General features: G+C 36.3%; 1 protein-coding gene across 2 annotated transcripts in view; it reads left to right on the top strand.

Annotated features, from left to right (window-relative positions):
• Positions 1-33: 33 nt before the first annotated feature.
• ankar (ankyrin and armadillo repeat containing) overlaps positions 34-14,405 on the top strand; it is a gene marked incomplete at its 3' end in the record, with an annotated part of 16,148 nt that continues 1,776 nt past the window's right edge. The window contains exons 1-19 of one of the 2 annotated variants that reach the window (XM_079881553.1): positions 34-745; positions 2,196-2,633; positions 2,732-2,895; positions 3,414-3,526; positions 5,188-5,368; positions 5,459-5,681; positions 5,785-5,823; positions 6,665-6,866; positions 7,496-7,704; positions 7,913-8,017; positions 9,059-9,306; positions 10,416-10,584; positions 10,773-11,014; positions 12,374-12,527; positions 13,175-13,336; positions 13,427-13,533; positions 13,617-13,739; positions 13,851-14,009; positions 14,280-14,397. In XM_079881553.1, the coding sequence (XP_079737679.1) occupies positions 181-745; positions 2,196-2,633; positions 2,732-2,895; positions 3,414-3,526; positions 5,188-5,368; positions 5,459-5,681; positions 5,785-5,823; positions 6,665-6,866; positions 7,496-7,704; positions 7,913-8,017; positions 9,059-9,306; positions 10,416-10,584; positions 10,773-11,014; positions 12,374-12,527; positions 13,175-13,336; positions 13,427-13,533; positions 13,617-13,739; positions 13,851-14,009; positions 14,280-14,397 (3,721 nt within the window). In that variant the 5' untranslated portion in view covers positions 34-180. The remainder of the gene's footprint in view (positions 746-2,195; positions 2,634-2,731; positions 2,896-3,413; positions 3,527-5,187; positions 5,369-5,458; positions 5,682-5,784; positions 5,824-6,664; positions 6,867-7,495; positions 7,705-7,912; positions 8,018-9,058; positions 9,307-10,415; positions 10,585-10,772; positions 11,015-12,373; positions 12,528-13,174; positions 13,337-13,426; positions 13,534-13,616; positions 13,740-13,850; positions 14,010-14,279; positions 14,398-14,405) is intronic. The other variant, XM_079881554.1, reaches the window with a different exon arrangement.

Raw genomic sequence — 14,405 nt, forward strand, 5'->3', positions numbered from 1 at the left:
CCGCGAAAGCGTGCAACAGCACCATCTATGGGTTGATCTGAAGAGTTGCAGAAGAACGGTCACTATGCGTCACTGGTTGCTAAGAGCAACACTGTTCAAAATCACACATTTCATCGGACAGCTCAATCTCTCAAGGTGAACCGTAATGGTCTGTTTCTGAAATAAACTGATAAAGTTTTGATGGAGAACTCATCCGACCAGAACAGCGAGAGCGCTGTTCGTGCTGCGTTGACCGCTCAGTCTTTACTGCAGAAATATGACCGCAGGGAACTGCAAGAAGTGCTCAGCCTGACCTCCAGTAACTGGCTGCTCAGTGGTGAAGTGCACAACCAGCCTGTGGATGCTCCTCCCGGCATCATCAGACAGATGAGGAACATCTTAGCTCCCAACATAATCATTCTGGCTCCCTTTGACGCATGTTTGCCCCTGGATTACAAAGTGGTCCACCAGATTGTGAGGGAGCTGACTGTGGGAATATATGGTTTTAACCAAGTTCCTGTTATCAATCTGGTACCCAACTATGACCAGAGCTCCACGTGCCAGTTACCACCAGCATATTACGATACAAAAGTCGGTCAGATACTAATAAACATAGATTATACCATAAAGGCTCTCTGGCACGGCAGTTACATTTCTAGAGAAAAACGCATGCGCTTCTCTGAGTTATGGAGATCCATCATGGCCGTTGATTCAGATGGTGTTCCTCAAACTAAGAAAGATGTGCTTGAACAGTTCCTCAATGCAGGTGAGATATCAATTATTTCGATCCAGAACAGCCAAAGTATGGTGTGAAAGTAATAATGTCATTTGGAGTCTATCGGTTATAAGCTAAATGAAACTAAAATGGTGACACTTTACATTTGTAAGTTGATACCACGTCAGGACAGAATGCACTTTAGTAAGTCTTTTTTTTTTTTTTTTTAACTTAATTGTTGAAACAGCAAATATTGTCAACTTATAGAGAGCAATTCAGCTCTAATCAAGATTTAAAATAGTGAGTTGAAATGACTTGTGCTTTTAACTTGATTTAACTTAAAAAATTAAAGCTGAACTTACATTTTTAAGTGGAAATGTTAACATGAACTAACAATGAACAATACTTATTCGGCATTTATTCATCTTAATGTTAAATTGTTAGTTCATTTTAAACATTTACTAAAACATTTTAAGGTCAAAAGTTGTATTAGTTAATTAATGCTCTGAATGAACATTTGTATTACCTAACATTTAAAAAAAAAAGTTAATAAATGTTGTAAAAATATTAGTTAATGCATTAGTGTGAATCAATGAGACCTTATTGTAAAGTGTTACTACAAAAATTACATGAAATAAAATAAACTTCAACCTAAATAAAATCAAATATATAAAGCGCTAGTTTAGACAAAGTTGTACCTGATGTAAAATAAGTGCAACTAAAACTCATTGAATATCAATAAAAATTAGGCCTGTATAGACATTAAAAAACCACAACAAAATTACTAAAAATAAAAGGAAAATATAAAAACAAAATATAATTAAATGTTAAATAATAATACATATAATAATACATATATTATTAAATATTTGATCATTATATTTTAATAATTCATTGATAAATAATTCTAAAATATTATATAGGAAGACGTCAGATGCAAAAACCTCTAAGTTCATCTGACATTTTTGAGCATTTCTGAGTATTTTTATGTTTTTAATTTTACTAGTCAGTGAACTTTTTTGCAAATAAGGCATTTCAATAACTGACTAATAACCCTTTCATTGCCATTCAAATTAAATTACTGAACCGAAACATAGAATAAAAATGTCAGACAATGTCACGATCTGTCTTGTGTGTTGTAGGACTTTTATGTTGAAGGTATATTCTTAGTTCGCCATTGTTTCTGTGTTCACTTCCTGCGTTTGGTTCCTGTTTTGCCTTGTACTTTATTTGTCACCATAGTTACCCTCATTAGTTCCCATGACATCAATCACCAACACCTGTCCATCAGCCCCTTGTTAACCAGTCTATTTAAACCTCTGTGCTTCAGTTATCTCCTGCCTTCTCTTTATGGATTTTACTGTTGTTCCTGGATTATTTTGTGTTTATGTTTGTCTATTAAAACTTGTGCTTGCATCTGGATTCCCTCTATAATATATTTATATACAATATATGCATTGCAATGCAGTGATACTAAAATAACACTGATTTGTCTTATCAGGTTTCACAGACATCTCAGATGATCCATGTTATCAGGACATTTATAAGGAGAACATTGATGTAGACCCAACCTATGAACCCAACAGCGCAGACGAGGAGAATCTCTTCTCACGATACTCAGAGAACATCCTGATCAAGCTGAGCGCCTACCTGACCTCTGTGCGCCAGCACCAGAATCTCCTTGTGTTTGAGGGGACTCATAGCCTGTCTAACGTGGTCCGACTCACTGAGGACAACATTGATCTGGCCACCTACCAGAGGCTACAGAAAAGACTGTCTGAACACATTATTGTGGTGAGAAAGCACCTTGAGAGGAATGCAGAAGTCTCCAGAGACCTCGCCTACCTGAAGCTCATCACGTTCCTGGTGCCCTTGCTGATATCTTTGAGGAAAAAGATGTTGATTCCTAATCTGTCTCAAATGCTCCCACCTTTGTCAGGTTTGCATTTTCTTTTGATTGCTATCACTGCCATGCATGCCTGATAAATATGTGGATGCACTGACATTGGTAAATTCAAACTTTTTTTATGCTTAAAGACGACAAGTTGAAAACAGAACGAGAGGTTCCTCCACATCTTCTTGGACCAGAATTTGCCTGCAAGCACTTTTCACAAAAGCAAGATCAGTATTTTCACCTTCATGGAGGGATTGAATTTGATGTGGGGACTCCTCCTCTTGATGAAATCACTGAGGAAACAAAGGTGAGAGATGAGTCTAGGACAGTTTCCGTTTTAATAAACATGCAAAGCTTATAGAATCCAATAAAATTTATTTATAATTATAAATAACATTTAATTATAAAATATAATTATAAAATGTATTTGTTTGTTTGTGAAGTAAATAAATAAAACAATAATAATAATAATATTTAATTTCATGTAGACAATATTAAATATAATAATAATAATTATTATTGTTATATTTAATTGCATATGTGCCAATAATAAAAACCAGTAATACAAATAAAATTATACAAATTATATTTAATATTGCTTGTATGCAATTAAATATAATAATATATTTAAAATATGAATATAGTTAAATATATGATTATTCCCTTGTAATATAAATGAATTTCTGGATTGTTAGACGAAAATATCCATTTCATTTGATAAGAATCAGACATTGATATGTATTTTAGGGTTTTAAATAGATTGTTTACAGAATTAAGTTGATATTATATATTGATTTTTTTTCTTTTTCTTTATTTTGTGTGTAGGTGGCTTTCAGAACTCTGCAGACTCAAGCAGCCAATTACCTTCACGAGTTGCTTCGTCAGGACTCTTATAAAACACAGTTTCCAATTCCACTCAGTGAGATTGAAGGGAAAAGGTCAGCACTTCTGTCACAAATTCTATCCCTTAAAACTCATCTTTGATCACCAACATTTTTCCTTCATATTTTTAGCGCAATTTTCCTACGGACAAAATTGCGATTGTTAACTCATGATTTCTGTTCTGTCTGTGCGCACCAATCTTGCACTTCTATCTCCTCCTCAACCAGACCACCTAGAGACTTCGGGTTTTCGGCATTATGGAAGGTCTAATCTCGGGAACGCACACAAAAAAAAAAAAAAAAAAAAAAACATAAAAAGATTTACTATCTCTTAGTGTTGTGATCCCATGACGTCAGAAAATTGCGCTAAAACACTCACTGAGTTTTTATTACTTGTTTTCTTCTTCATGCCTTAAAATAGCTTGAATGTAACTCTACAGCCTTGACTCGTTAAGTATGCGCGGTTCTATGAATATGCAAATTAGCCCCGCCTCCACTTACTCACTCGTTGACGATCACACATTCACGTGATTGGTCAGAATCACCAGCGATACGACAACAATGTGCTAAAAATGGAAAAGTTTTTCTTTTGTACAGATGACAACATTATCAAAACGATCCCCGTTCACACGGATCTGTAAAAACGACTAATAACGCTGTATTATTCATGAGAATAATAAAGAAAGACTACGCACCTGCGCAAATACACATTCTTTTACTACAGTGCACTCGAGCCGAACGCACGTCTATAGAAACAAATTACATAATTTATCATTTTTTCATTCTAAGGATGTTAATCTTGATAATACTGTATTATTACTTTGTCTTTTGGGTAAATTTTATCTTCACAAAGGCTTCGAAAACATATCATCCTTGAATCTGTTGCAAGGAACCTTTAATTTTTTATGATGACAAAATGTTATATTGTGTTGCTTTGTGTAATTCTTATAACCACTTGTGATGATGTCCGTATGCCCCCCTTATTTCTTACTGTTAATGTCTGTATCCTTTAATTTGCAAAAAAAGCCTATAGACTAAACACGTAATCGGCATGTGCACGACGTCTGCGTTTTCACAGATTTGTGTTTTTGTTGTGTACACGGAGATGGTAAGGATGTTGCACTTTGAAACCTGTTTTCATTCATTTACCATTGGCCATTCATTTACACGACAACAGCGTTTTGGGTGCCTGAAAACGCAAACTTTTAAAAACGGGTTTCAAAGTGCAAGTTTTTGAAAGCGGTCTCCCTGTAAACAACAAAAACGTAAATCTCTGAAAACGATGACGTCATGCACATGCGTATTACGTGTTCAGTCTATAGTGTTTCATTGCCATCTAATGGCCTGGCAGCAGAATACACCGTTTTTAGTCGTTTAGGCAATGAACTAAAACATAATACAAAACCATATCACAAACTCAGATAATCCCTAACAACAACATTCATGTATTAATATTTTCAATTACATAAATACTGGGTTACACTTTATTTTAAGGTGATGTAGTTACATTGTACTTACTCATAAGTACCGAGTAATATTAACTAACTACATGTACTTACAATAGAGTTACGGTTAGGGTTTGTTACTTGTAATTATACATAATTTTCTGTTATTACTATACATGTAGTAACATGTAACTACATCACCTTAAAATAAAGTGTTACCAAATACTGTACACGTAGAATGTTGCAAATCTAACTTACATTTGTGTGTTGCAGCTATAATGTCATCTCCATTGAGTTAGAATCGCTTTATCCCCAACAAAACATGGTTCAGTGGTGGGGGGCTTTAACCGCTTCCATCAAAACCCTCAAAGAGAAGAGGCTGCCCTTGACGGACATCGAGCTACACGAGCAGTTCAAGAAAACATTTGGTTGCACAAAAGCAATAAAGTGCAAGGTGATAAATGACAATCAATTGGTTTAAGAGTACCTCCATTTACACACTCTGTATTTAAACATCAAAAATGTGTTTGTAACGTGGTATCAGAACGTGGCTTTTGGGCTGAAATCAGCAGCAGAGAGAGGACTGTGTGCAGCGTTCCACTCACTAAGTCGCAGGAACCCGGCGTCCCATCTGCATGTTCTTGATGAGCAGGGTCTCTCTCTGCTTCACCACGCTTCGGCCAACAACCAATCACACATCGTCCTTCAGCTCGCTGCAGCAGGAGTCAATCTCAACCAGACTCGCAGCGAGAGATTCACCAACACAGGTCAGCACATTATCAGTCTCTTCATGTGCAGCTGGATTTAAAGGCCTTTAGAAGCTTATAGACATTTCATCATGTTCTTACAGTACGTCAATTTTATTGGCAGGAAAACCCGGTGTTGGAGGTCCATTCATAGAAGGAGCTGGTAAGGGTCTTATACTGGAAACTCCTGAAAGAAAAAATCTATGACCAATGCAACCAATACTACAACTACTACTAATGATAATCGTTTTATATAAAAATCTATTTAATGTATTAAGTGACATTTATAAAGGTCATTTCATTAGGCAAAACAGATGCAACCAATGATGCCAAACCCGACACAAAAATCTTTAAAAATAATAATAATTATTATAATTGTTTTGATTATTAATATATATTTTTATCAATTATTAATAATAAAATATGAATATTAATGATAATAATTTAATCATTTATTGATGAAAATGTAATACAAATTATTATTAGTATTATTAGTATCAAAGCTCTCATATCCTAAAAGAGAAATACATTTAACCAATAATAATAATAATATCAACAACAATAATAATAAACCAATTAATGTATGTAACCATATGTATGTAACCAATGATGTTTCTTTATTGTTATTCCCCTTTTAGGGCTCACACCAATAATAATAATATAAATAATAATAATAATGTATTATTATTATTATTATGCTTTATTGGTAACACTTTTTTTTGATGGTCCTCCAACAGTATTATCAACAATATTCTACTGACTATAAGTATCTTTGCAAGAGCATGTCAACTTACTTTACTAACCCAAACTCTAACCCTACCAGTCTACTAATACTCTATTAATACTCTAATGAGAGTTAGTTGACATGCAACTTTACTTATAGTCAACAGAATATTTGTATTGTAACCACTTTATTTATTTAGTGACAGCTCAAAATCACTCCAAAAAGCTAAAACCTTGCATTATGTGTTTAAAGATGCCATTGATAACTCCCCCCCTTTTAGGGCTCACACCAATGCACCTCGCTGCACAATGTGGCTCCCTGGAATCCTTAAACTGTCTTCTAGCTCTGCGAGCGGACTATAAACTTGTGGATAAGAGAGGCTGGATGGCTATTCATTTTGCAGCCTTCTACGGCCAGGTGGCGTGTATTCAAGCACTATGCAGGAAAGACCCTACGTTATTGGAGATGAGGACCCCTGCTGAGTATGTGATATATTTTGGCAATAGATTAACTGTAAAAATATTATATATATTTAAATGTGTACGCACTACTTTTCAAAAATTTGTGGTCGGTAAGATTTTTGAAAGAAGTCTCTTTTATGCTCACCAGGCTGATTTATTGATCAACAATACAGTAAAAACAGTAATATTGCGAAATAATATTACAAATAAAAATAACTGTTTTCTATTTGAATATGTTTTAAAATGTAATTTATTCATGTGATCAAAGCTGAATTTTCAGCATCATTACTCCAATCTTCAGTGTCACATGATCCCTCAGAAATCATTCTAATATGCTGATTTGCTGCTCAAGAAATATTTCTTATTATTATCAATGTTTAAAACAATTGTGCTAATTCATATTTGTGTAGAAACCGTGATGTGTTTCTTTTCAGGATTCTTTTATGAAAAGAAAGTTCAAAAGAACAGCATTTATAATCACTTTTGATCAATTTAATGCATCCTTGCTGAATAAAGGAATTATTTTCTTTCAATCTCACTGACAACAAACTTTTGAACAGAAGTGTATGCATGTATTTAATAGGGTTTCTTTCATCATAATAATCAGAAACAGTTTTTTTTAGAGATGCATAATAATGGGTATTTTACAGGTATGGTAGTTCACCACTCTTATTGTCAGCGACCTCTGGTTCAGTGGAAGCTCTGGACGTCCTGTTGTCCAGTGGGGCGAACTGGAGAGAGGAAGACAGCAAGGGCAATAACACTGTCCACCTGGCAGCACTTTACTTTCACACAGATGTCCTTAGACACCTCATTCTGCTGAACTTGGATGGGCTTCCTGTGTGGAAGAATCTTGTCGGTATGATACGGTAGCAGTTTTAAAATGTCATGAAACGAAAGTTTCTATTGTCTTTCTTCCCTATTGTGACGTATATCCGAGTGAAACGGCTTCTCAAACTTTTAGACGAGTAGCAAATAATTTATTTAAATCAATAAGTTATTAATTTATTTTTTAAATTTGCAATTGTGGTAATGATTTGCCCGGTCTCCCTCTTTTTGTCCGGCAGAAATGATCCAGAGTGAGGACACAAGGCGGTTGGAGATGGCCCTCAGGTGTCTTGAGGCTCTTTGTGTAAACACTGAGTCCTCCTGTGAGGACATAATGGAAGCAGGTCATAGATATAGACTTGATAATCAAGCTAATTTCAGACAGAAACATATTTTATTACATTTCTAAACTAGCAGGTTGTGGCCCCAAAATGGGTCATGTCTGTTCTGACTGGGGGTGTAACAATATATCATGTCTCAATATATCGCAATACAAAAAATGCAACATGTATTGTGGAAAGCGATCATATGTATGGTTTACCCTAAATGAAAGTTTAGATAGATTTGATCAGATATGGCAATGGTGCTTTAAATAGGGTAAACCCAGAAGGTCATACATTTCAGCTTCCATGTTTATTAATTATTATTAATAAATTAAAAATGAAATACATTATTATATAATAAAATACAATATTTAAAACCTTTTAAATGTATGTAGACAGGGACAGAGTGCAAGCATATTATTCTGACATAATTCTGTATTTTTAGCTAAGCAGATCAATGAATGTTTCTATTTAGTGTCACCTTTGCCAACGTGGCATTTGAGTCAAGTCCATTCCTGTTGTAACATCAAATGTAGCATTTTAATGAACAGTACTTTTTGTTAATTGTTTACCATTCGAGTTAGAATTATTAATTAAAAAATTACCATTTTATATCTATTTTTGCTTTGTTCAAAATATCATGATAGATGACATTAATGTATTGTTACACCCCTAGTTCAGACAGCAGGACAAAAAATAGCTCAATAGATGCATTTCTCATATTAAGCAACCTAACACAATATTTTAAGCTCTTTTTTTACCTTTGTGAGATAAACAATATTGGAACTGTTGAGTTGCCACTTGGAAAAAAAAATCTGGGTTCTGAGCGAAACCAGTTGAGAGCCACTGGGCTAGAAGAAGGCCAATTCACACTGCACCGACAGACACCAACCAACGGCAACAGTCGACACTTGGTTGAACGTGTTTGTCGGGACATGGAATGAAGTGTGAAGAAGTGACGCACTGTCATCTGGCGATTGGTCTCCATCTGTCGGTGCAGTGTGAATTGGCCTTTAGAAGACTGCATTATATTTCTGCCTAATGATAGTCACTGCACTGCAGGAGGTATTCCAGTGCTGGTGGGCCTCCTTGGTTCGGACAGACAGGTTGTGCAGTGCATGGCTACAGCTGTGCTGTGTCAAATGTCAGAGAATGCAAAAGTCTGTGAAGATCTGGTGCATCATGGTGCCGTACCGGAGGTGATCAAGCTCCTCAGTGGCCATCAGCCTGAGCTGCACTCTCGCTGTGCTGTTATACTAGCCGATCTGGCGGGACACAGCGAACAGCACCAAAGCCTCATCGCTCAGCTGGTGAGCCAAGATACTTTTTATGCTATCTGTTCACATCTACAGTTCCTAAGCTTATACACTGGCGGTGAAAAGTTTGGAATAACAAAGTTTTTTTGAAGTCTCCTCTGCTCACCTGAATTCAGTGTCACATGATCCTTCAGAAATCATTCTAATGTGCTGATTAGGTGCTCAAGAAACATTTCTTATTATTATAATGTTGAAAACTGTTGTTGTCCTGCTTATATTCTTGTGGAAACCGTGATAGTCTACCATGTTAGGTTTGGGCTAAGTAAGTTTTTATTAAAAGTATATAAATTAATACTTTTATTCAACAAGGATGCATTCAATTATGACAGTAAAGACATTTATAATGTTACAAAAGATTTCTATTTTAAATAAATGCTGTTCTTTTTTTTACTTTTTATTCATCAAAAAATCATGAAAAACTGTCAGTTTTAACAAAAATATTAAGCAGCAAAAACGATAATTATAAGAACCATTATTAATAATTGAGCATTTTAAGCACCAAATCAGCATATTAGATCTGCAATCAGATCAGCAATTAGAATGATTTCTGAAGGATCATGTGACACTGAAGACTGGTTCAGTAAAATCAGTTATTTTAAAATGTAATTATATTTAACAATATTACAGTTTTTACTGTAGTTTTGTTCAAATAAATTCAGCCTTCGTGAGTAGAAGAGACTTCTGTCAAAAACAATAAAAAAATCGTAATCATTCCAAAGATTTCACCATCAGTGTAAAAGCCTGTTCACACCAAGAACGATAACTATAAAGATAACTATATTAGTGTTGAGTGGACGATATTGTTCTGTTTATTCTAAGCTTGTGCTTGTCTGCTGCTTTAAATGCTCAAGCTCATTACAGCAGGATGGATTCTGATTGGCTGTCAATGTTTTTATCGTTCATCTGCTGGATAAAATCGTTCTGAAAGTGGTGTGAACTCTGCTATATATAACTATATATATATATAACTTCTTCTATATTGAGAATGATTTTTTAGAACTATCTTTATCGTTATCTTTATAGTCATCGTCCTTTGTGTGAATGGGCTTAAAGCTTATTTTTGTTTTTGTTTTTTAAACAAATACTTTACATTTTTTGTGCAGGGTGGGGTGACCCTAGTAGTGAAGCTCCTGACCTCTGACCTCCAAAATGTGCTAGTAAATGCTGTCAGGTGCATACGTACACTATGTGTCAGAAGCCCATGCAACCAAACTGCTGTTGCACACGCTGGAGGAGTTCCACATCTCGTCGAATTCCTGTCTGTGAACTCTGGTAATGTTTACCTTCTGGAAAATAATAACAAATATCTGTTCTTAAAATAATAGACCACTCAAAACTGGAAATCCTGTCATTTTTTTTTTACTCTCTCATGTTGTTTCAAACCTTTTTGCTGTTGTTTTCAAAAGGAGAAACTCTGAAATAAATTGCCTTAAGATTAAACGTGTGTGTTTTTCTGACAGAAGCACTGCAGGAAGAGGCTTGCTTGGCCCTTGCAGAGCTAGCTCGGGGTCACAGGGAGAACCAGGAGCTCATATGTGAGATGGGAGCGGTCGGTGCCCTGGTGCAAGCCCTGCGAGAGAGGAAGATATCTGTTCAGGTCAAGGCGGCCACAGCGCTCGAATCTATAGCCAGTCACAATCCTGACATACAGCAGCGCTTCCTCGGGCAATCGGCTGATAACTATCTTTTACAACTTCTAAAGGTAATGTAATTGCAGCTTTAGCATGCTATTCAAACCTATTGCACAATGTTGCCTCTGGGTAACTAAGCCAGTTCTTGACTTTTCAGGCACATCAATAAAACATTGCAGGGATGCCTTAGAACAAATCAATATAAAGCTGTTGTTTTTTTTGCACTTTTTTATTTAATTTTTTGGAATGGTGCATTTTTTTGGTTATGGAAAATGTTTCCCCTGATTTACATCCATTAGTGCCTGAACTATTTAGAGACACATACATTATTCAGTGAAGAATTATGATGAATTGCTTTAATGTTTTTGTTAATTTTGCTACAGTGAAATGGATGTGGATTTAGCCACTGCAGACCATATTGTGCATCATTTTTAAGCACTTTTTAAACACTATTTTATTTGATTTAGTGATTATTAATGTTTTATTTAGAATATGGAGCTCATATTTGAGAAGGAAAAAAACACCTTAAGGAACTCGCCGAATTTTTGGGACTTTAGCTTATTCACCGTATCCCCCAGAGTTAGATAAGTCCATACATACCCTTCTCATCTCTGTGTGTGCCGTAACTCTGTCTGACGCACCCACCGCTAGCCTAGCTTAGCATAAAGACTGGAGGTAAATGGCTCCAGCTAGCATACTGCTCCCAATAAGTGACAAAATAACGCCAACATTTTCCTATTTACATGTTGTGATTTGTATAGTCACAGCGTGTACAAATAACAAGGTCACATGAGACACAGCCATCTTATACTGGGAACTATATTCTCAGAAGGCGAAGCACTGCTACTTCTGTGGAGTGATCTACTCCAACTCTGAGCGAACTCTCTGCTCCTCGGGGACCACGGGGCTTCTTAGGTGCTTTAAGTACTTGAAACTTAAATCAAGTAAACCCAAGTTGCTTGAGTCCAATAGGTGTTCATCTTAAAAAAGATTAAAGTTATTCTCACATTTACTTCATAAACATTAATAAAGATTTCGAAGCAAAATGAAACAGGACATTTTTAGAATTGTACCAAAATGCCATTTACTTGCTAAAAAAGTATAAACTATCAATCAGACGACAGAAGGCATGTAGTAGATTGTGAAGGCCATAGAAATGTGCATATCAAATATGACACAGGAGGCTTTATAGGGTTAAATTTGCTAAATTTAGCACAAAAAGGCCAGATTTTTTTTTGTTAAATTACTTGTAGGGTTCTAGATAACTTACATTTACTAATTTAGCAGATGATTTTATCCAAAGTGAGATACAAACAAGCCAACAATATTCGTAATATGCTTAAATGACACAGTCCGGTTCTCGTACTGCATAATGCTGCAAGTCAACCCTTGGCACAGTAAACTCTGTCTGACCTTCACCCTGTGTTCAGGTGTTCCAGCTGGACGTGCGGGAGCAGGGTGCAACGTCTCTGTGGGCCCTGGCAGGACAAACTCTGAAGCAACAGAAACTCATGGCAGAGCAGATGGGTTACCCTGTCATCCTTGACCTTCTTCTGTCCTCTTCAGACAAAATGCAATACGTGGGTAAGGCCAGATACAAATCGGTCTCATTATACACCGTCCCAAAAGACATCACCCAGTTCCATCCAACCAATCAGTCACCCATGAATGCAAGTAACACTCTTGCTGTAAAGCTGTCGTCCAGACAGAAGAAGCACCAAATGCAATAAAAACAGCTTCCCATTGACTACGTGTTGACAGGCACTGGATAAACTGAGCAGATTGACTGCCTGAGCTTCTCCCTGTCACTGACAGAACAGGTCCGGTCCAGCGGGTAAGCGGCCAGCACTTCCCCTGTCTTGAGACAGCACCGATCTGTTAGACTCATAAGACAGGAAGGCATGCAAGTGGAATGTTATTCCCCCAGTGGGTTTCTCCGTAAACATTGCTTACAAGAGTGGCTCCGTCTCTTGTATTGCTATTAGTGTTAAGCTATGACTCGATTACAGGCTGTGATTCCAAAACGACGCTGTATTCCAAAAGTGCTTCCTCTTCAGTCAGGTGTCTGGATCGGGTCTCCTCTGGATCGTCTGTTAAAACATTTAGTCTGACAGATGTTCCTTAAAAACTTTTTCAGACAGAACTGTCCACACCTTCATATCGTTACACATTTGGAACAAATTTTCCACCCCCCGGAGAACGTTATCTGCACGTATCTCGCTGTTTCACAGGGTGCCAAGCGGCGATAGCGCTTATCCGAGATAGTCGTACCCATCAGGAAGGCTTTTGCAGGGAGAACGGGGTGCCGCCTTTGGTGCGTTTGCTTCGAGGGTCCCGAACAACACTGAAGACCCTGCTCAGTGTCATCAAAGCCTTGGGTTGTTTGTGCATTGGTAATATCTCACACTTCTTCTTCCAGGTTTTTGTGGTATAAATGGCTTTGTTATAGCGCAAATGATAAGATGTTTGTTTTGTGTTTGCAGGAGTGATACTCACTACTAATAAAAACAGTCAAAAGAAAATTTACAGAGAAAAGGCCATTCCTATATTATTAGAGCTTTTACAATCCCATGAATCTCCTGAGGTCAAGGTAAGAATTATTTTCAAAAACGTTTTTTTATATCCATCACCCTAAACAAGAAGTGACTTCATTGTGTTTTTAAATCCCATTAGGTACAAGTGGCTCAGACTCTTGCTTGTGTGCTGATGGGGAACCAAAAATTCCAGAGGGAATTTTGGGAACAAGAGGACTTCTCTTATGAAATTGTTCTGGAGCTCCTGAGGGCTGAAAACAAAGTAATTTATACCACTTTAAACTTAGTTTAAAATATTCCATTTTGCTTATTTGATGCCACTGATATACTAAATGTATTTGTCGAAATTAACTGCTCAAGTCACTTCTTTTAGAACATATGTCTGGATGCTGGATTTGCATTATCTTTGTTTGCATACAACAACAAAGCACAACAGAAGGCAATTCAACAAATGGGAGGAATTCCAATGAAGACATATGAACCTTTTTTGAATTCTGACAATGAGACAGAAAGAGCAAAAGCTGCATTTCAGGTAGTCAGAAGATTCTGAATTTATACGCAATATACTAAATAAATAACGTATTGTAGACATTTTAATTAAAAAGTATACATTTTACATCACTTTTTTTTCAAACTCTGAAACTTTAACAAAAAATCTGAATTAATGTGATTTCAGACATTGTATTGTATGTTCTCAACAAAACATTTAACATAGTAGAAAATGAACAGATTTATGCTTTTAATGAACACCTGTTAAGGGCTGGAAAAACAGGTAATTAAATATACATCTTATGTTTGACAGATAGTTGTGTTAGCCAGAGTAATTGGTGGGTCAGATGAAATGACTTTGACTGCAAGGGGAGTCACTGATCTTGTTGAATTACTGCAGTCTGACCAATCCACCACTGTTGTCATTGCAGGTGAGAGG

The sequence above is a fragment of the Squalius cephalus genome (genome assembly GCF_949319135.1).
Source record: "Squalius cephalus genome assembly, chromosome: 9".
In the NCBI taxonomy this organism is placed as follows: Eukaryota; Metazoa; Chordata; class Actinopteri; order Cypriniformes; family Leuciscidae; genus Squalius; species Squalius cephalus.